At 43.4% G+C, this 21,600-nt stretch overlaps 1 protein-coding gene, 1 long non-coding RNA gene and 1 pseudogene across 2 annotated transcripts; 1 reads left to right on the forward strand and 2 right to left on the reverse strand.

Annotated features, from left to right (window-relative positions):
- Positions 1-1,346: 1,346 nt before the first annotated feature.
- Positions 1,347-3,732, reverse strand: LOC127761651 (putative multidrug resistance protein; annotated as a pseudogene).
- A 5,040-nt stretch (positions 3,733-8,772) lies between these two features.
- Positions 8,773-16,485, reverse strand: LOC127763447 (putative multidrug resistance protein). Its single transcript, XM_052288150.1, has 6 exons — positions 16,255-16,485; positions 16,099-16,153; positions 15,370-16,006; positions 14,751-15,291; positions 10,293-11,180; positions 8,773-10,202 (listed from the first exon to the last, which is right to left on the reverse strand). The coding sequence occupies exons 1-6, from the start codon at positions 16,483-16,485 to the stop codon at positions 8,823-8,825; spliced, it is 3,732 nt and encodes a 1,243-aa protein (XP_052144110.1). The 3' UTR covers positions 8,773-8,822.
- A 2,873-nt stretch (positions 16,486-19,358) lies between these two features.
- LOC127763448 (uncharacterized) lies at positions 19,359-21,574 on the forward strand. Its single transcript, XR_008015721.1, has 4 exons — positions 19,359-19,519; positions 19,585-19,711; positions 19,813-19,941; positions 20,017-21,574. It is a non-coding gene; the product is annotated as an uncharacterized LOC127763448 (long non-coding RNA).
- The last annotated feature ends 26 nt before the right edge of the window (positions 21,575-21,600 follow it).

Genomic DNA, 21,600 nt, shown 5'->3' on the forward strand with positions numbered 1-21,600 from the left:
GGAATAGAGAACCAACACCAAATCCAGCCCCGCAGAGGAAAGCATCGCCTGGTACGGAGGAGGAGAAAGAAGCACCGCCACTTGAATGGAATAGCAGTAGTAGACCAGGATGCCACGGTGCGCCGACGCTACGCTGGGCTGCCGTGCCTGCACGCGGTGCATCCACGCTGCCTCTTCGCGGCCCCATCAGCAACTTGCTGCCATTCGCCCTTGCGCCCGCATCCAGCTGCTGCGCAGCCGCCACGGCCTCCGAATGGATAGTGATGCTGCTAGCCACCGCTAGATCTGAAGGTGGCGCGTTCTCTGTCGGGGCAGCGACGTACTGGGAGAGGGGTAAGGAGATGGAAGAAGGAAGGTGAGGGCATGTGGGAGAGGTCGTCGCCGGCGGGGAGGCAAGACGAGGCGGCGGCTGTCGCGATGGCAAAGGAGAGAGAGCGAGGGGAATCGTGGCGGCTAGGGTTTCGGGAGGTGAGAGTTAGGGATACTTTTTTGCAAAAAGACACCCTGCTTTTTATTTTTCAGAGCGCACTTCTATTTTCTGAATTTTCTCTCCTTCACATAAGATATGGGGGGCCTTTACGTAAGAATACAAAACTAAGGAGGGACCTACAACAAATTAAGAATAAATAAAGGGTTTTTTTGCAAAATAGCCCGCTCACGAAAGTCCCCCCTCCAAGCGCGCGAGGCGACGTGGATAGCGTGGGAGATGAGCACGCAGCCTCAAATCGCTGTGGCAGCAGCAACTTAGGGAGGTTTTAATATAACCGATATTGTAGGTTACGGGGGGCCTTTACGGAAGAATACAAAAGTAAGGAGGGACCTACAACAAATTAAGAATAAAATGAAGGGTATTTTTGCAAAATAGCCAGCTCACGAAAGTCCCCCCCCCCCCCCCCCCCTCCAAGCACGCGAGGCGACGTGGATAGAGTGGGAGGTGAGCACGCAGCCTCAAATCGCTGTGCCAGCAGCAACTCAGGGCAGGTTTTAATATAACCGATACAGGCTATAATTTTGTCAATATATAATACCGTTTTGAACATCGTTTCTGCTACCTGTGATATACTCATCATTTCATCGTGGTGCTACATTTGTACTAGTATGTGTGTACTGTGTTCAATAGCTATGGAGGTTTCCAATATATATAGCACAAAAGAAGAAAGAAATGCAACCTAATATCATCATTACAGTATAGTCTCAACAGATAATGCAAAAAAAGAAACTACAAGCTTCATACATTTCTATATACTGATAGAGCAATGGGAGGAAAAACAACCCATTGTCATAGAAAACAACCCATTTGAACCGTGTGTTGTTTGGAAACGGGTGCTGTCTTGCCATGCAAAACCTCAGAGCTGGACCTGCTGGTTGCCTGCTTGTTGCAAACTAACCAAGCTGAAATATGTTCCAGAGAAGCCCTTCACCATGAGGGATGAGTGTGTGCCCTTCTCTACAATTGTTCCTTTTACAAGCACAGTGATAAGGTCACATTTTTGTATAATGTTGAGCCTATGTGCCACCACCACACTTGTTCTGCCAACCATCACTCTGTCCAGTGCCTCTTGTACCACCTTCTCAGACTGGCTGTCCAGTGCACTTGTAGCTTCATCCAGTAGCAAGATAGCTGGGTTCTTCAGGATGGCACGGGCAATTGCAATGCGTTGCTTCTGCCCTCCTGACAGCTGAACTCCTCTCTCACCACACAACGTGTCATATCCATCCTTTAGGTTGCTGATGAAGTCATGTGCATTAGCAGACCTTGCTGCATCCTCAATTTCCACCTCGCTAGCTATGTCTATGCCATACACAATATTATCTCTGATTGTACCAGCGAATAGTGTTGGCTCTTGGCTGACCAGTCCAATGTGCCGCCGCAGCGCTCGAAGATTATATGCTTTGATATCCCTTCCATCTATCTTCACCAAACCCCTAATTGGGTCGTAGAACCTCTCTATGAGCCCGATGATAGTTGATTTGCCGGAGCCACTTTTCCCAACTATGGCAGTTGACTTGCCTGGTTGGATGCTCAATGTGAATCCTTTGAAAATTATTACATCTAGCCTTGATGGGTATGAAAAATCGACTCCTCTGATGTCCACCTCGCCTTTGAGCTTCTCTGGCTTGTATCTATGAGGGTTGTTAGGATCTATTTCTGTTTCCCGATCCAGAATAGAAAATACTGAAGCGACTGCATATGCACCCTTGGCTAGGTCTGTTGTCATGCTTCATGCCTTTGCAATTACACGACCTGTATTTACTAGAATATAAAATGTTTGGAAGAGCTCCGTGTTAGTAATTTGGTGGTCAGCCACAAGCCTGCCACAATACCAAAGTTCAAGGGCCCATGTGTATATCACGAGGCTCATGGGGGTGCCAAGGCCGAGCCCTGCAAACCATGATTGACGGATGCTTTCCTTGCGTGGTCCATCTTGCGCTTGGTTAACGAGGCATAAGATGCGCTCTTGGGATGAGAAAGCGGTAACCGTTTGGAGATTGGAGACTGCCTCAGCAGCTAGCTTGCTACTTTCAGCTTGTGCATGTTTTGATTTCTCGGACATGCTCTTAACTAAGACACGACGAACATAAAAGCAAACAATGATTAGAGGCTACACCGCTATCATGACAAGGGCTAAACGCCAGGCAATGATCAGTCCCATGGTGCATCCAATAAGTATTGTTGAAATTGTTTGGATCATAAGAGCCATTCAGTCACCCACAAGAGACCTCACCTACAATAATAGGATAGCAGGTCACTTACTATTATGTTTTAATTATGTATATACTTATTTTTATATATGCACTTACTATGTTGGCGTCCTTAGCTAGCTGTGAGCATAAGGGACCACTGGAGTTCTTGTCACGGTCAAACCACCCAATTTCGAAGGTGAGGATCTTTGCGAGCATCTGTTCTTTAATTCTCTTGGTGAGGTATTCCCCCATTGCACCAAAGTTATAATGCTGCCCAATATTTAGAAAAAATGACAGCACTGGTCCTTGTATTGTCCTTGATTTCTGCATGATCTGTCAAGAAGTAGGCTGAGATCATGCTTCCCAAGGTGTATGAATACGTAGATTGGATGCCTCCAAACAAAATTGCACTAAACCCCCCATTAGTGATTGCTTCCATTCTGGTGCATTAAGCATAAGTAGCCTTCTGATGGATGGCACTGGAAGCTTTTGCTTCTTAGTATTGTCAGCATCTCTTGCATCACCCAATGACTTCGCGGAGCTCGACCTGCTAACTGTAGAGAACCTCCTGGTCATGATGTGGCTATTGGACTGCTCTACAGCAGATTTACTACCTGTTACACAAATTTGATCAATCTCATTTGAATCTCAGGTCTATTGAAGGCGCACAAGAGATGAATAGAGGCTATTCTCATTAGCAATGAGCTCATCATGGGGTCCCAGCTCCATAATCTCATCGGACTGCATGACAACAATTATGTCAGCATTGCGGATAGTAGATAGACGATGTGCAATTACGATAGTAGTCCGGCCCATAGATGCCATGTCTAGGGCCTCCTGTACAATGCGCTCTGACTCAGTGTCCAATGCACTAGTGGCTTCATCAAGGAGTAGGATCTTGGGTGACTTGAGGATTGCTCTGGCAATAGCAATTCTCTGCTTCTGCCCCCCAGACATTTGGACACCGCACTCTCCCACTTGTTGTTTTATTTCAAACTAGGTTATCACTAGGGTTGGAATGCTTATAAGCTAAACATTCTTGAAATTCTTAACGATATGTGCAAAATATTAACATGAACACTAAATTGATGGGTTGTATAGACAATATGAAAGCATCATTATGGTAAGTATATTATTATCTTGTTTCAGCTCATTTGATTGTTAGAAGTGAGCATTCTACCCTTTATTGCTAACCACAAACAAACATAAATCATGGACAATTGATAAGATCGCACTTCTTAAACTGTGAGATAATGTTGGCTTGCCATGTCTCCTTGTTGTTTCATAAAGATCTCTAAAATCTTTGTGCAACATTAAATACTTCCCTAGATTATTGAGTTACAAGGCAGCAGATTGCTATTATCCTCCTACAGATATAATCCAGAATTCCAGATCATACTCTTACATGTAATAATACCTTGTTCCTTTACCCACGTCAAAACCCTGCTTTACAACTGATTGAAAACACTTGAGAATCAGTAGTAAACAAATACTAGTAACCACTCTTTAGGGGATGTGCACATCAGGTTATCTTGATTCCTACGTGTCACACCTTCAAAAATCAAACGCGGTAACTTTTGACTAATAATTACACTAATAATATCTATGTTAGTATTATATATTATGTATGTTATATAGTTAGATTCGTATTTTAAAATACTTTCAAGTGATACTAATATTATAGTTGTTGATGACATAATATGAAATAAATTAATAATTAAAGTATATCATCAAAACTTGTGTAGAAAAAAATATGCCTTATAATTTGGGACAGTGGGAATAGTTCATTAACACGTAATTTTTTTTTTGCTGCAGCAGATTACATGCATGTGCAAATTGCTGGAATGTTCGGTGTATAACTAATTAATGATCAATTAAACACGATAAAATAGTGGAGGTGGCTATATTTTGGATGACAATATTAATGAGAGCCGGTTTATATTTTCGGGGTTAGTACTATTTTTATCCATGCATCATCTTCACCCTTTGCCTCTACTTTTCTGGAATACTATAGTCTCCTTTCTTTAATTATTTGATGGTATTGTTTATAGTACCGTAGATTAACTAAGGCCTTTTTAATGCTTTGATTTGAAATTGGGCAGTTGTACGTAGCAGCAATATTGATAGAGGCATGTACAATATAATGTGGCCATTCCGTTCTGTTGTTGTACTTGGGACAATTTCGTTAATTCTTGCTTAAATATAATTGCGATTCTCTATAATTTTTTAGACGTGTAATAATTTTAAGCGAATTTTTTTCTGAATTGCAAATTAACTTTTGTGCACTTGCTCTGTCCTAAAATATATTTATTTTTCATTTATCACAAAATTAAAAAAACTATAATATCCTTATTTTATCAAATCTCAATACAACTATTTTCTATTTTATCTACTCTCAGTATAATTTTTCCCTATTCCACAAACTTCGATCTAAGGATTACTTTATAAATAAACTTATTTTAAAACAAATGTAAAAGATGAGCTTATATGCTCTAAGAGCGGCCACGAGCCCACGACGCGAGATAGTCTTCCCTCTCTGCTAGCTGTACGAGACGCAGGCCGGTGGCTGTACCTGCCTCCGGCACCACCATCGAGCTGAAGTTCTTCACCACCTGCTCGTATTGGCAAAACTATGTCTTAGGTGGAGTGGTAATTAGCTGGTTTGGATGAATATATAATGTGGAAAATATCCATGAATCATAGATTAGGCCAGACCCATGCATATTCACCCCAATCATATGTAATATATGCAGGTCCTGACCCTATCGTGCAGATCCTAACGTCGAAGTGGTAAGCCGAAACGATAAGGTGGACTAGATCCGCTCCTTTCCATCCTCTCGTGCATGACCATGTGGTCGGTGGCTCCCCGTCCGTCCCTAGATTACCCTTATGCTCACGGCTATGCTTTAATTGGAAGATATACAAAATAGTTAACCCTCTCCGGCTCTTCCGTATAGTTTTAAACAAACTAATTAAAAACAAATTTAGAAAAGAAAAAAAGAAGTCTACTTAGACATATTCGACATATTCGTGTATATAAATTTTATATGTAGTGTATACGCCTTTACTTTATACACTTTTTTTTTACAAATTTTATGCATATTCGTGTAATGTAAACTTATATTAACCCAGTTAATAAAAATAAACATATGAAAAATTTTTATTGGTATATATAAAAAGGTTTGTGTATAAAACTTTGTATTGATATGTATAGAGCATAAGTGTGTGTACATAAATCTTATATATAAATATATACACATTTGTGGTTTGTACATATTTATATAAGTTATTATAAATATTGATACTATAATTGCACATAAAGTTTTATTCAAGCAGTAAATCTTGTGGTGAGATTCTTTTTGGAGTCTGAACAGCCCAATATACCAGGTCTGACACTGGCAGAAAGCGTAAAACCAGGTATACGTAAACGGCACACGGAGGCGTATGTTGTTGTTCTCATTCCCCAACCACTCGATCACCTCGCCGCGAGAGGCGGCGGAGGCGGCGGCGGGACGCGTTCGCGGGGATTCCGACCAAGCCCCCATCTCCCTCGCGCCGTGCGCCACTCTGCCAACCGCGCTCCGCCGCCGCGTGTCTGGGGAGGGGGGGGGGGGGGTCTCTCCACCATCCTGCTCGCAGTCGGCGGCGGCGGAGAATTAGTTTCGAATTTGTGGGGGTTGGGGGGGCGCGCCTCGCCCATGTGCAAGCCTCGCCGGAAACCAGTCCAAGGACGCCTGCTGGTACCTCCCCCTCGCGCGCCTCTCGCTTGGTTTTTGGTAGTGACCTCTCGCTCATGCCTCCCTCTCCCTCGCAGGGCATGTGCAGAAAGCTCCGGGAGAGGAAGCGGAGGGTTAGCGGCCGCCAGAGATGCTGAGAAGGACGATCTCGTTATCCAGGAAGCGGCCACCATTGAGGATCCCAAAATTCATCTTGATGCTGGAATTGAATCGAGCGTGCGCGCATGCGTGGGTTTGATCTCTGAAGGAACGAGTTGTTGACGAAGAGGGGGCAATGAGATCGATGTGAAAGACAAGGAGGAAAAACACCATGTCGATGAGCTCTACACTATGGCAGTGGCGGACCACCTCAAGGTTTGTAGCCGAGTAGAGCTTCAATCAGGGGCGGAGCCAGGATTTTGAGGCACCGGGGTCACATTAGCTAGCCTAAGCTACTGCCATATTTGATAGGGCTCTAATTCTAGGATCAATTTTTTAGGCTACATATTTTTAGATCCAAAAGTTTTTGGAAATAAATTAATGGTGGATTGAGGTAATTTCGGTGGGATATCATTGTTTTAGACTTATTTAGACTATAAACTCTAAAGTAGGCAATAATTTATGAGCTAAAACCATATAAAATTGACGAACTATGCCTAATTATTTTGGCAAAAACGTTCTTAAAGTTGTTTATTAACTTAAAAAGGACTAATTTGTACTACTACTTGAGTAGAATTACTAGCTAGCCTAATTTCATGTATAAACACACTACATAGCTAAAAATAGCTAATCTGTTAAGTGCTCAAACATGCTATGGGTAAGCTGTGCGATGGTGGTGAGCAGTTCTCACACTAGCCTGTAACTATTATGCATTGCTAGTAGCGTTTAGTCTGTGAACCGCTGCAGTTCAATGGGCCAGGGTCAACAAGCATCGGCTAATGGGGTCACTGCTTGCAATATACGAAGGAACATACTGGTTGGTCAGATATCGTCGGTGTCATCTGACCCCAGTGATACAACGTAGCTCCGCCCCTGGCTTCAATGTACTCTTGTAAGGCTAGATTTTTAATGGTTTTAACGTGTTGTACATTGTACGTGCCAATATATTTTTGCTTATAGGTTAGGAAGAATTCGGAAGAGAGCTCAACGCAGTGGACCACCGGCATTGCTGAAGTTCAGCCGCCTATTAAGTAAGTTCACGTGTCCCTTCTTTTGTTCATGTTTATTAAAATAAGTTTACACTGCCTTGTACCATCGATGTGTCCCTTCTTTTGTTCATGTTTATTAAAATAAGTCTGCCTTGTACCATCGTATACGCAGATCATCACCCAAAAGTATGTTCAAAACTGCACTAACGTGAATCAGCTAGTTGCGGCATTCTCTAGGAATATTTCTGTCCGTAGTTTCATATGTAACCACTGGTTGTTTTACAGCAAGATGTTGGTAGTTGTTATATGAAATTATCGCCATTAGGTTTAAGGCAGATTGGAGAATTGGCATTAGTTAGTAAATTAGAACCCCTTTATTTCATATGATTATTCGTACTCCTTAGTTTCAGGTTTTGATATGGGGACATGGGTATACTGGACATCCCCCCTCCCCACCCCAAAAAAAAAAAAAAAAAAACATTCTCCTTACCCGTTGAACAGCATATCTAAGTTACAACAAGGAGGTTTTCTATTTTGTTCATGGCCACTACGTTCTTTTAAAAAAAAACGTGTGAACTGGAAACAGTTGTCTAAATAATAAACACATATTTGAAAACCGAGAATGTTGAATTTCACATTTTGCAATACCTGTGTGAAAATTAAAGTCAATTGTAGGTAACATTGATATTTCTGATCCAATCTTTTTGCATTGTGATGCTATTACTCCTTGATTGTAAGGAGCATCATTCTGCACTTAAAACTTAACCTTACATCTTCTAAAGCCCATTTGGGATCCACGTGGGATGTAGAGGCTGTATTGATGTCCATTATCTAAAAAATATTCTGAAAGCCCATAAGGGCAATAATTCTTTCAATATATAATACCTTTTTCAACATAGTGTCTTCTGCCTATGATACATTGATCATGATGTTGCATTGTTACTACTTACTAGTCTCTGTGGTACTGTGTTCAATAGCTATAGTAGTTTTCAATAAATATGGAACAAAAGAACAAAGAAACACAACCTAATATACAACATATCTCATATTTTTTTGATCTTCTCATCATTACAGTAAAATTTCAGCAGATAATTCAAGAAAGAAAACTTGCAAGCTTCATACACCTCTATATACAGATAGAGCAATGGGAGAGAAAAAAAAATCCCAGTTTCATAAAATTTTAAATGATAAGGAGCATCCTTGCTTGCAGTTCTAATGACTGATTGAACCGGGTGTGAATTTGGAAATGGGTGCTGTATTGTTATGCAAAATCTCACTGCTGGACCTGCTGGTTGCCTCTTTGTTTCATACTAACCAAGCTAAAATATGTTCCAGAGGGGCCTTTGGCCATGAGGGATGCGTGTGTGCCCTTCTCCACAACTATCCCTTTTTCGAGCACAGTGATAAGGTCACAATTTTGTATAGTGCTCAGCCTGTGTGCCACCACCACACTTGTTCTGTCAATCATCACTCGATCTAGTGCCTCTTGTACCACTTTCTCGGACTGGCTATCTAGTGCACTTGTAGCCTCATCCAGAAGCAGGATAGCTGGGTTCTTCAGTATGGCACGGGCAATTGCAATGCGCTGTTTCTGTCCTCCTGATAGCTGAACTCCTCTCTCACCACACCACGTACCATATCCATCCTTCAGGTTGCTAATAAAGTCATGTGCATTAGCAGATCTTGCTGCATCCTCAATTTCCGCCTCACTAGCCGTTTCTGTGCCATACACAATGTTTTCTCTGATTGTACCTGCAAATAGTGTTGGCTCTTGGCTGACCAATCCAATGTGCCGCCGCAGCGCTCGAAGATTATATGCTTTGATATCCCTTCCATCTATCTTCACCGACCCCCTAATTGGGTCGTAGAACCTCTCTATGAGCCCAATGATGGTTGACTTGCCAGAGCCACTTTGCCCAACCAGGGCTGTTGACTTGCCTGGTTGGATGCTCAATGTGAACCCTTTGAAGATTATAACATCTGGCCTTGATGGGTATGCGAAATCGACTCTTCTGATGTCCACCTCGCCTTTGAGCTTCTCTGGCTTGTATCCCTGAGGGTTGTCAGGATCAATTTCTGTTTCCCGGTCAAGAACAGCAAATACTGAAGCAACTGCATCTGCACCCTTAGCTAGGTCTGTTGTCATGCTTCCTGCCTCTGCAATTACACGACCTGTGCTTGCTAGAATAATGAAGGTTTGGAAGATCTCCTTGGCAGTAATTTGGTGCTCAGCCATAAGCCTGCCACTATACCAAAAGCCAATGGTCCATGAGCATGCCATAAGGCTCATGGCGGTGCCGAGGCCGAGCCCTGCAAACCATGATTGCCGGATACTTTCCTTGCGTGGTCCATCTTGTGATTGGTCAAAAAGGCGTAAGATACGCTCTTGGGATGAGAAGGCTGTAATTGTACGAAGATTGGAGACTGCCTCAGCAGCTAGCTTGCTACTTTCAGCTTGTGCATGTATTGATTTCTTGGACATGCTCTTGAGTAAGACACGGCGAGCATAAAAGCAAACAATGATCAGAGGCTGCACTGCTATCATAACAAGGGCCAAACGCCAGGCAATGACCAAACCCATGGTGCATGCAATAAGCACTGCTGAAATAGTCTGGATCACCAGAGCCATTCGATCACCCACGAGAGACCTCACCTACAATAACAACAAAAGTATGTCAGGCCAGTCACAATTCCATTTTAATTATCTACAATTCTACATACTTATTTTGATGTATGCACTTACAACATTGGCATCCTTAGCTAGCTGTGAGCATATGGCACCACTGGAGTTCTCGTCACGGTCAAACCACCCAATTTCAAAGGTGAGGATCTTTGCAAGCATCTGTTCCCTTATTCTCTTGGTGAGGTATTCCCCCATTGCACCAAAGTTGTAATGCTGACCAATATTTATCAAAAATGAGAGCACTGCTAGACCTACGAAAATGAGTGCGTAGGTCCTTGTTTTGTCCTTGATCTCCGCATGATCTGTCAAGAAGTAGACTGAGATCATGCTTCCCATGGCATATGCAAATGCTGGCTGGATGCCTCCAAACACAACTGCACCAAAACTCCCCATTAGTGCTTGCTTCCACTCTGGTGCATTAAGCATAAGTAGCCTTCCGAAGGATGGCACTGGAAGCTTTGGCTTCTCAGTGTTGTCAGCATCTCTTGCATCGCCCAATGACCTTACTGAGCTTGACCTGCTAGCTGCAGAGAACCTCCTGCTCATGCTGTGGCTGCTGGACTGCCCTAGAGCGGATGTACTACCAATTACACCAATCTCATCAATCTCATTTGAATCTCTGGTCTGTTGAAGGTGCACAAGAGATGAATAGAGGCCATTCTCATTGGCAATGAGCTCATCATGCGATCCCAGCTCCTTAACCTCACCAGACTGCATGACAGCAATTATGTCAGCATTGCGGATAGTGGATAGGCGATGTGCAATCACAATAGTAGTCCGCCCCATAGATGCTAGGTCAAGGGCCTCCTGTACAACGCTCTCTGACTCAGTGTCCAATGCACTAGTGGCTTCATCAAGGAGGAGGATCTTGGGTGACTTCAGGATTGCTCTCGCAATAGCAATTCTCTGCTTCTGCCCCCCAGACATTTGGACACCACGCTCGCCCACCTGTTGTTTTTATTTCAAACTAGGTTATTACTACCTCCGTCCCAAATTATAGCTATTTTTGGCTACAAATCTGGTCACGCGGTTGTTTAGATTCATAGCTAGTAATGCTTATATTTTGGGATGGAGGGAGTACTAGGATAGGATTACTGATATGATAAACATGTTTGAAATGCATAACAGTATGTGCAAATATTGGCATGAATATGTTCTTAAAAAGAACATGAATACTCAGTTGCAAGTCCTATAGACATTATGAAAGCATCATTATGCCAAGGATATTGTTATCTTGTATCAGGAGTGACATCAGTTTCTTTTTTCATGGAAAAATTTTGGCTGATCATTTGATTGTTAGAAGTGAACATTCTTACCCATTAGTACTAATCACAACAAACAAGCATAATCACTAACTGATGACTGATGGAAGTGAGCTTCATCAACTGTGAGATGGTGTATGTCTCCTGTCTGTTTCATGAAGATTTCTAAAATCTGTGTGCAGCATTTATAAATACTTAGCCTGATTTCATGAACACTGCGTTGAAATCATACCCTTATTTGTAATAATACCTTGTTCCCTTGCCCACATCAAACGCCTGGTTTTACAACTGTGTGAAACTGTTTGGCTTAGGCCCAGTTCTTTTTCTCAACTACAAACTTCAACTTTCTCGTTTTCTGTTAGCACGCATTTCAAACGGTTAAATGGTGTGTTTTTAGCAAAAAGTTTCTGTGTAAAAGTTGTTTTTTTAAAAATCAAATAAATCCATTTTTCAATTTTATAATAGTTAATGAATCATGTGTTAATGAGTTTTATCGTTTCGCGAGCGCTGAAAATATCCCTCCAACTGGGAGAGAACGAACAGAGCCTTGGTGTTAAACAATAGCCACCATTGCTTTAGCGGATGGATAGGCACATCAGGTTATCTTGATTGCTTAGTAAAGTTTTTCGGTAGTTATACAGTTATGCTTGCCGTATTTTAAACACTTCAACTAGTATTTTGCAGTACTGAAATGGACCATCTTTCTTTCAGATTTATCTTCTAGGAAACAAGTTATGTTCCCTGGCGATAAAAAAATAGTCAAGTGGCATAACTTCTATACAAATAGAAGCATGCAAGGTAATGATTATCAAGTATCAACATCAAAAAGCCTTCTCCGTATTTGTATGAGTGAGTATGAAAGGTCTAGTTTGGTCCTCTAATATTAGATCTACAATACAACATGTGAGTGGATGATTAGTCAGTACATGCTCTAGGAAATCTTGTTGAACTAATAGTCGCAATATTTATCATTGAATACTGTAGATGCACTACCAGAATTTAGTATTTGTTATTTTGTAGCACTCTTTCCTGTCATGTTCCAATGAGTGCTTGGACAGTGAAAACTAAAGTAAAGCTATCAAGTGCCTGCCATTATTTTTGTGAAATTCACAGCATTGCAGATATTAGGTGGCAGATATCTGGCAAAGAGGATTTTTTTTTTAGTGCTCTGTCAAGTCATCTTGTTAACAGGTTTGCCCATATCAAAATCTAATGTTAAGTGCCCCACAGCAGGTTTGCAAAAAGTAGAGATTACTAGTGCTGGGGTCCAACCAGGAATAAACCTTTCCTGTTTCAAGGTTTACATGCATGCCACTTAGTATCCGTATCATTACGGTGATTTTTCATTATTAGCTAGGGGCTGCATATCAAAGAAGTCAAGGCAGCCAAAAAAAAGATGTACTCTTTTACCATTATAAGGTTTAGGTTCTTTTGAGTGATTTGCATTGGTAGCGAAGGAACAAATCAAAACTAATATTGTGCGAATCATTTTAATTTTCCATAGGTGAAACTGCCTTTTGGATGCATTCATGCCACATGCACACAGGCAACTTTTTCTGTGAAGGCCTACCATATTGCTGTCACAATCGTTGGTGCCTGATATATAGGTCCTGGGTGAAATCCTGTTTACTGGGAAAGTTGGAGCACCATAAAATTGTTGATTGGGAACCTCTTTTCTGTTTTCTAGATTTGCAAAAGGCCTCTAGCTGCTTACCTGCAGTGTCCACCGACCATGGAGGCACACCTAAGTGGTGGGTGGGGAGGAAGATTTCTTATCCCGACCAAAGGAAGGGTCTAGCTTCCCTTAAGATTGGGGGAGTCCCAACGGTTTCTTGCCTTTCTCGCTCGTGCTCATCGTGTTTTAAGGTTGCTAGTTTTGTTTCCGTGGTTAAGGTTGCTAGTAGTGTGTTTCTTGTTCTTCAGGGTTTAGCCCCTTTTTTCCCAATTAACTGTGCACTGTGCGGTTTGGCATCGTCCTCTCCTTAAAATGAGAAACCTTCTTCTTTAATATAATGCTGGTAAATTCGCCGTGATCTTTAAAAAAAAATGCACGCATCGCTCTATGACTCCTATGTCTCACCGTCAACAATTTCCTAAAGCAGGTGCTTTGAGTTTTGATACCGCCATCACTAGAAATGAATCTGGATGGCACGGTCTATATAGCAGCCTTAGGGGTAGTTCTGCAACTGTATGCTACATGGAAATATGGCCATCCACATCATGCAGGCTAAGTTGAGTCATCATCATGTTGGGAGTGAGATTGAGAAACCATGCATTGCAATTGAGGGTATGAGTGTGGGTTGCTATGTTGTCTATGTTCACATGCAGAAGGAGCAGTAGGTCCCACTACAACCGCAGCTAGATGTTAAGGGATATAGTTGGTTCTACATCCCTAATTTTTTTGCAAGTCATTCATTCAATATTGAAAATGATATTATTTCTAATCCAATTGCAAATGATGGTGGACTGGCAGATCTGCTGGAGAGAAACTATGCTGCAGCCGCAACGAAGAAGGCACACCGCAAGGTAACAATTTAGGTATTTCTGTGATAGTCCAGAGTTATTTTTTGTATTCTCTTTTTGTTCTGCTATGGCTATTCATGCAATGTAGACGATCTTATGATGTTATTGTGTGCGTAGTAATAAGCCTTTAGTTTGTATGTTTTATTTGTTCCGACTTTCAGGACTGCTATAGTCTTTTGTGCCTGATTGGGGATATTTTCACTCTTCAGGTATCTGTAATTTTTACTTGTTTACTGAAAACATCTTGTAGTGAACTCCTTGTTCCATAACCCTTTCATTTCTCCTAGTTCCTGTTTAGGTTGTCATTAATCAGATATGCTTATACCCTAATAGTCTTGGAATACCTTTATAATTTAGAGTGTTTAAAAGTACACTTGACTTGGATCGTATATTTGTATGCAGTCCTCCCTCATCCTATTCACTGGGACAGGTAGATTATGGATGCCTAAGCTATTTTAACCATGTAAAGCATTTTCAAGCTATTGAGCTTTTATAACTGATTACTGTTTTTTGCACTGTAATGTCATACCGTAATAGTGGGTTTCTTGTTATTTTAAGGTTAATTTTCGTTTATTTGTAGTAATGATAATAGCGTAATCTAGTCGTGTCATTATTTTGGTGACAAAAGGCAGACAGCTCTCTGAATCTCAGATTGCATCAGTGTGCCTTTTTCTGTTAATTTTCTTCTCTTGAGCAGTAGAGAGAGATTGATGCTAATTCTGAGATAATTTACCTGTGTGTCGTAGCCCTGAGGCAGCTGGGAGATGAAGCTGTGTGCGTTGGCCGCCTTGGCGGCGGCGATCACCTCCTCCGCTGTGGCGTCCTCCTTCCCGAACAGGATGTTCTCCCGGATGCTGGTGGCGAACAGCGCCGGCTCCTGGCTCACCAGCCCCATCTGCGCTCGCAGCCACTTTAGCCGGAGCCTCCGGATGTCCACGCCGTCGACCATCACCTCGCCGGCCGACGGGTCGTAGAACCGCTCCAGCAGCGCGATCACCGTCGACTTGCCGGACCCGCTGCCACCGACCAGCGCCACGGTGCGCCCGGCCGGCACGCGGAGGCTGAAGCTGACGAAGATGGGGCTCTCCGGCCGTGACGGGTAGCAGAACTTCACGTTCCGGAACTCCACCTCGCCGGCGACGTTGCCCAGCTCCTCGCCGGTGTCGCTCTCGGAGTCGATCTTGGGCACCCGCCGGATCACCTCCAGGATCCTCTCCGCCGCCGAGCTCGCCTCCGAGAGGTACTTCACGTTCGACAACCCTGACCCAAGCGCTCTGCAATCCCATGCAAGTAAGGCACATCAATGGCGTCGCCGTCGCCAAGAATTATACATAGTGCAGGATATTGCGTACAGGCCGCCCTGGATAACGGCGTAGGAGACGACGAAGATGGTGCCACCCTTGTAGCCATGGGACATGACGAGGCGGCTTCCGTACCAGACGTTGAAGGCCAAGATGGCGAAGGTGATGCCGTTGCTACCGATGGCGACGCCCTTGGCAAGCCCTTGCTTGAGCCCCAGTCGCACCGACTCCTCGAGTGCCGCTGAGAACTGAGCCATGGTCGTCCGCTCCGCCACAAACGAGTACACCGTGCGCACCGACGACATGGCCTGCTCGGCGATGGCGCCGGGGCGGGTGTACTGCTCCCTGATCCGGCGAGCGAGGTCGACGACGACGCGGCCGTACATGAATGTCGGGATGATGAGAAGCACCACCGACGGCAGCGCCACTAGCATGAGCTGCCTCATCAGCGCGAACCCGAATGCGTAGTTACCGACGAACATGGCGGCGTTCATGACGAAGTTGGGCACCTTCTCGCTCAGCACGTCCTGCACCACGAGGCTGTCGTTGGACACGCTGGTGATCACCTCCGCCGTCGACCCCTTCTTCAGGTCGAAGTACTCCACGTCTTGCCGGAGCACCGCCTGAAGGTACCGTGCCCGCATCCGCGACGCCTGCCGCTCCGCCGTCCGTGTCCAGCAATACCCCTCTGTTTGTACAACACACACATCGACGGCGGGAGTCAGCTCGCCTCGCCATCGCCGGCAGGCATTGGAATTCAACAGGTGACCCTATGCTCACCTAGAAACGTCATGACCCACTGACCGGCGGCCAAGAAGAGGAGGTTCCTCGCGTTCTGATGAAATGGAGATCAACACTTCAATTTTCAAAGGCAAATCCAATTCGATCATTTCAGTTGAGGATCGAGCTGGGCGAGTCTACGAGGGGTGCACGTACCATGTTAACCTTGGAGCTGAACTCCTGGACGTTGGCGGCGCCGCCGCCGAAGTTATTGTACACGCTGCCGGTGATGAGCAGCAACACCGGCATCGAGAGTCCGTCGCCCACGGCGCCCAGGAGCCCAAGCACCATCAACACCACGTCCACCGCGTCCGCGTGCATGAACACCGTCATGAACGATCCGAGCACTGGCTTCGCCTTCCCGGCGCTGCGATCGTCGCCACCCATGGCCGCCGTGATGCCGGCTGGTTCAGGTAGGTTGCTACTACCGTTGCATCTTCCAAGTGTAACGGTTTGTAGTTGAGTTCGGACTTGAGAGAGAGCGCGAGGCCTTATAATATATTTGAACTGATTTGGCTGGCGTTTGAATAAATGATTCGATATCAATAGAGATTATGAATCAACTTGATATGAATCAAACATGATATGGATTAACCTGGCACTCCAGTCATATATTAAATGGATACGATCAGAATGCATTAGTCAAGGGGATGTGCATATGTGATCCGTTGTTGCAATCTGATAGCTTTGCTGTCATTCTTTATCTTTTAAATTTCCACGCATTTCAAATTTGATGGCCTCTTCAAGAACAATATAAGAATGTTTAACTTTTATTTTGTACAATTTCGCTTTTCATGGAAAAAAATATTTATGTCTGTATCTATATCCGTCTATACTAATTGAACACTTGAGCTTCCAATTCAATCGGAAAGATCTTAACGTTAATCCATATCAAGTTTGATTTCATATTCGCTCCTGATATTGTATCAATTATTCAAACATCTGCAAAAGATATTATAAGGCCTCTCTCTCGCTCACTCTCTACTTCTCAAGTCTGAGAGGCTACCATCTAAACGGCCTGAAGAAAAAGGAGGTCAAACTATACAAACTCAAGTACAAACTGTCACAATTGGAGGAAGCAAAGCTAGTAGCGGTCAAGGCCATGGGTGTGAGTGGCGACGGAGACGGCGCCGCGAAGGCAAAGCCGGTGCTTGGATCGTTCATGACGGTGTTTATGCACGCGGACATGGCAGACATGGTGTTCATGGTGCTTGGCCCTTGGGCTCTTGGGTATCATCTATAGTTGTTAAGGTGAACTCTTCCTTAGAAGAAACAACACCCTTCTTGGAAGAAAAGACAACTTAGAAAAAAAAAAAAGTAAAAACGTTTCATCTAGATCCGGAAATTTAGAAAATACATCTTTAGACCTCTAAGCTTGCTAAATATACCAACTTCGGTCTAAAATTTGACATGGCGTGTCACACGGACGTGATGCAACATCACCACTAGCCCTGCACCAAATGACAAGTGGGGCCACCACAATTTATTTTACACTTTTCCTTTTTTTTTTTGCCATTTTCTTTTCCCATGGGCGAGACCGAGCTTGACGTTGGTTACCTCTGGCCGCTTGCCTTGACCCGAAGTTCCCTCGGACCTCGGTCCTGCTCACTGCCATACATATCCTCGACATCAACGCCTCCTCCCATCACAACACCCTCTTCTGCCACCGTTTGGTTGTCATCCACACGTCGCCGGGCCACTGGACCTCGAGCTTCGTAAAGCCCCTAGGAATGGCGGTGACTGGGAGCGAGAGCCTTAGGGTAGCGACGGGGGCCGGAGAGCTGGATGACCGCGGCTGGGCAGAGATGAACGACGACGATCAGGGCGATCTAAACAATGGAGTTTGGGTGAAAGAGCTCGAGCGCATCACGATGGTGGGGAGCTCGATGGTAGCTGGTTGACACGAGCAGAACGATGGCCATGGCGACCTCGAGAACAACGTAAACAACTATGGGGTTGGGAGCCCCAAGGTCAATGGTGGAAGAAGAGAGAAATGCCAGAAAAAGAGTAGGCCCTACTCTCATTTCAGGATTAGCGAGTGTGTTATATTAGCATCCATGTGTCATACCCTGTCGTATTTTGGACCATCCGTGGTACCTTTAGCAAGTTGAGATGTCTAACACACGTACTGATCACTCCGTTCTGGTTTACTCGACAATTTTGAACAAAAAGTTTGTTTACAAAAACTTGGTTATGCATGAAATCCAATGCCTACTTTCCAATTTTTACTCCCATAACAAACAATCATATCCCATTCACACTAATCTATAAAGTTGTTCCACTTACTTACTACCCATTCCAGTAAATAATACTACCTCCATTTCAAAATGTTTGACACTGTTGACTTTTTAGTACGTGTTTGACCATTCGTCTTATTAAAAAAATTTAAGAAATTATTTATTCTTTTCATACCATTTGATTCATTGTTAAATATATTTTCATGTATATATATAGTTTTACATATTTCATAATTTTTTTTAAATAAGATGAACGGTCAAACATGTACTAAAAAATCAACGGTGTCAAACATTTTGAAACGGAGGGAGTATACTAGAGGCAAAATTATCATATCTAAAATATACTATTTTGTTTTGGAGGTATATCTAAAATGTATAATGACTGCCTACTTTTCAAGTGCATAGTCAAAAGTAACAAATAAAAGAGAACGGTTGGGAAAATTTTCAAGTTAATGGACCTGTATACTAAAAGAGATAATCCAAAAAATGCCATTGACAAACGTTCAACTCTAAGAAATACTATTGACTAGTGTGAGTTCCAAGAAATGACACCGTACAAATGACTTTGTCCGAAAAATGCCATCGCCGTTAGGGCTCCGTCCATCCCACGCCGTTAAGTGCTATAAGATGAACAATTTATTTAACGGCATGGGATGGACGGAGCCCTAACGGCGATGGCATTTTTAGGACAAAGTTGTTTGTACGATGGCATTTCTTGGAACTCACACTTGTTGATGTCATTTCTTGGATTTGGACACTTGTCAATGGTATTTCTTAGATTATCTCATAATAAAATAACACCCATGTTATTTTAGGATCATGAATTTTACTAAAGAAAAAAAAGGAAAGGAAACACCCCACAATGCAGCCCATTTCTAACGGCCCAGTCCTCTCGGCCTTCGATTATTCGCGTCAACGGCGAACGGCCCAATCCCCAATACCAAGGTCTGACACAACACCAAAGAGAAAGCGTAAACCCCGTTATACGTAAACGGAACGCGGAGGCGTATGCCGGGCCATCCTGCTCGGAGGCGGCGGGGAATTCGTTTTCATCACAAAATCGACCTCGCCGCCGGCCACCCACTCACCCACCCCGCCGTGAGCGAACCCTACCCAGACCTCGCCGGGAACCAGTCCAAGCGGAGGACGGCGCCGATCACTCCGACGACGAGGACGCCCGCCCGGTACCCTCCCCGCCCCCGCCGCCTCTCGCTTTGGGTTCTGGTTGTGACCTCCCTCTCCCTCGCAGGTAGCGTCTCTCTGGAGGAGATCAAGTACGTGAGGAAGGAGACAAAGATGCTGAGGAGGAGGATCTCGTTATCCAGGACAGGAGGCCGCCGTCACCATCGAGGATTCCAACATCCGCGTTTAACTTCGTGTGTGATTCCTCTTGCCAATATTTTGCTTCATTCATCTTGTGATGCCGGAATTGAAGCGAGCGAGGCGTGCGTGCGTTGCGTGGGTCTGATCTTTGAAGGTTGAGATATGTGGAGAATGAGCTGTTGAAGAAGAGGGGCCAAGAAGATTGATGTGATAGACAAGGAGGAGAAATGACCAGGTCGATGAGCTCAAGGTTTTTAGCCGAGTAGAGCTTCGATGTACTCCTGTAAGCCTAGATTTTTCATGGTTTTGATGTGTTGTGCGTTGTAATGATGGTGCCAATCTGTTTTTTTGCTTATAGGTTAGGAAGAACTCGGAAGAGAGCTCAACGCAGTGGATCACCGGCATTGCTGAAGTTCATCTGCCTATTGTGTAAGTTCTTGTGCTCCTTAGTTTGTTCATGTTTATTAAAGTAAGTTTGCACTGCTTTGTACCATCATATATGCAGATCATCACCCAAAAGTACGTTCTAAACTATACTGGCGTGAATAATCTAGTTATGGAATTCTCTAGGAATATTTCTGGCCATAATTGATGATCTGTGAACCGCTGGTTTTGTTTTACTGCAAGATATTGGTAGTTGTCATATGAAATTCTCCAGGGGCGAAGCCAGGATAAATAATCGCCGGGGTCTAATAACTAATAATACTAACAATAGACTATAGCTTGTAATAATCTAAGGTCCTGCTCTTTTCTCCAAGAAAAGTTGGATGAAGATTAAGATTTTCGTAGCACACTTTTCAAACTGCTAAACGGTGTGTTTCGTGTGAAAACTTTCTGTATGAAAGTTGCTCTAAAATACCATACTAATCCATTTTTCAAGTTTGTAATAATTAAAACTCAATCAATCATATGTTAATACCACCTTATTTTGCGCAAAAAACTTAATCTTCATCTCATCTTCAGAAGAAAAGAACACCAGACTATACATAAGATGGTACAAAATCAACTATGGCATATTCTTTTTTTAAAAAAAAGTCTTGGTTCGGTAGCGGTTACTTACAAAATCTTGTCTACGCCTCCAAATTCATCACAATGGAGGAATACTGGAATATGACATCAGCGCAGGGGAATTTGTGGAGACGGCTGCCAGCCTTGTGGGCTCACATCCAAACGTTGTCTCATTATGTGGGCTGGGCTGGCATATAATGCATACGAGCTAAGCTTAGCTATTTTCTGTTTTGTTGTGTCATTCTTTGTTGTTAATCACAATTGCCTTTAACTAATCAATCTATCGGGGTCTAATGGTATTCTATACCGGGGTCATGGCTGGTAAGATAAACGGAATATACGATGGTTGTGGAAAATCGTCGGGGTCTACTGACCCCGACGCTTTGCTGTAGCTTCGCCCCTGAAATTCTCGACATTAGGTTTAAGGCAGATTGGAGAAGTGGCATTAGTTAGGGAACCCCTTTAGTTCATATGATTATTTGTACTCCTTAGTTTGCAAGTTTTGATATTGGGACATGGGTATTAGTGCTTGACATTTCCGCAAAAAAACGCCTTGTCCTTACCTGTTGAACAGTATATTGAAGTTACAGCAAGGAAGTTTTCTGTTTAGTTCATGGCTCACTACGTTCTTAGGAAAAAAAAGTGTGAACTGGAAGCAGTTGTGTATATAATAATCACATATTTGAAAACCGAGAATGTTGAATTTCACATTTTGCAATGCTTGTGAAATTTACAAGCCAATTGTAGGTAAAATCGATTAGTTCTGCTCCAATCCTTTTGCTTTGCGATGCTATCACTCGATTGTAAGGAGCATCATTCTGAACTTACACTTAACCTTACATCTTCTGAAATCCCATTTGGGGTCCATGTGGGATGTAGAGGCTGGATTGATATCCATTATCTAAAAAATATTCTGAAAGCCCATAAGGGCAAT

Source organism: Oryza glaberrima, chromosome 2, assembly GCF_000147395.1.
Source record: "Oryza glaberrima chromosome 2, OglaRS2, whole genome shotgun sequence".
Taxonomy (NCBI): Eukaryota; Viridiplantae; Streptophyta; class Magnoliopsida; order Poales; family Poaceae; genus Oryza; species Oryza glaberrima.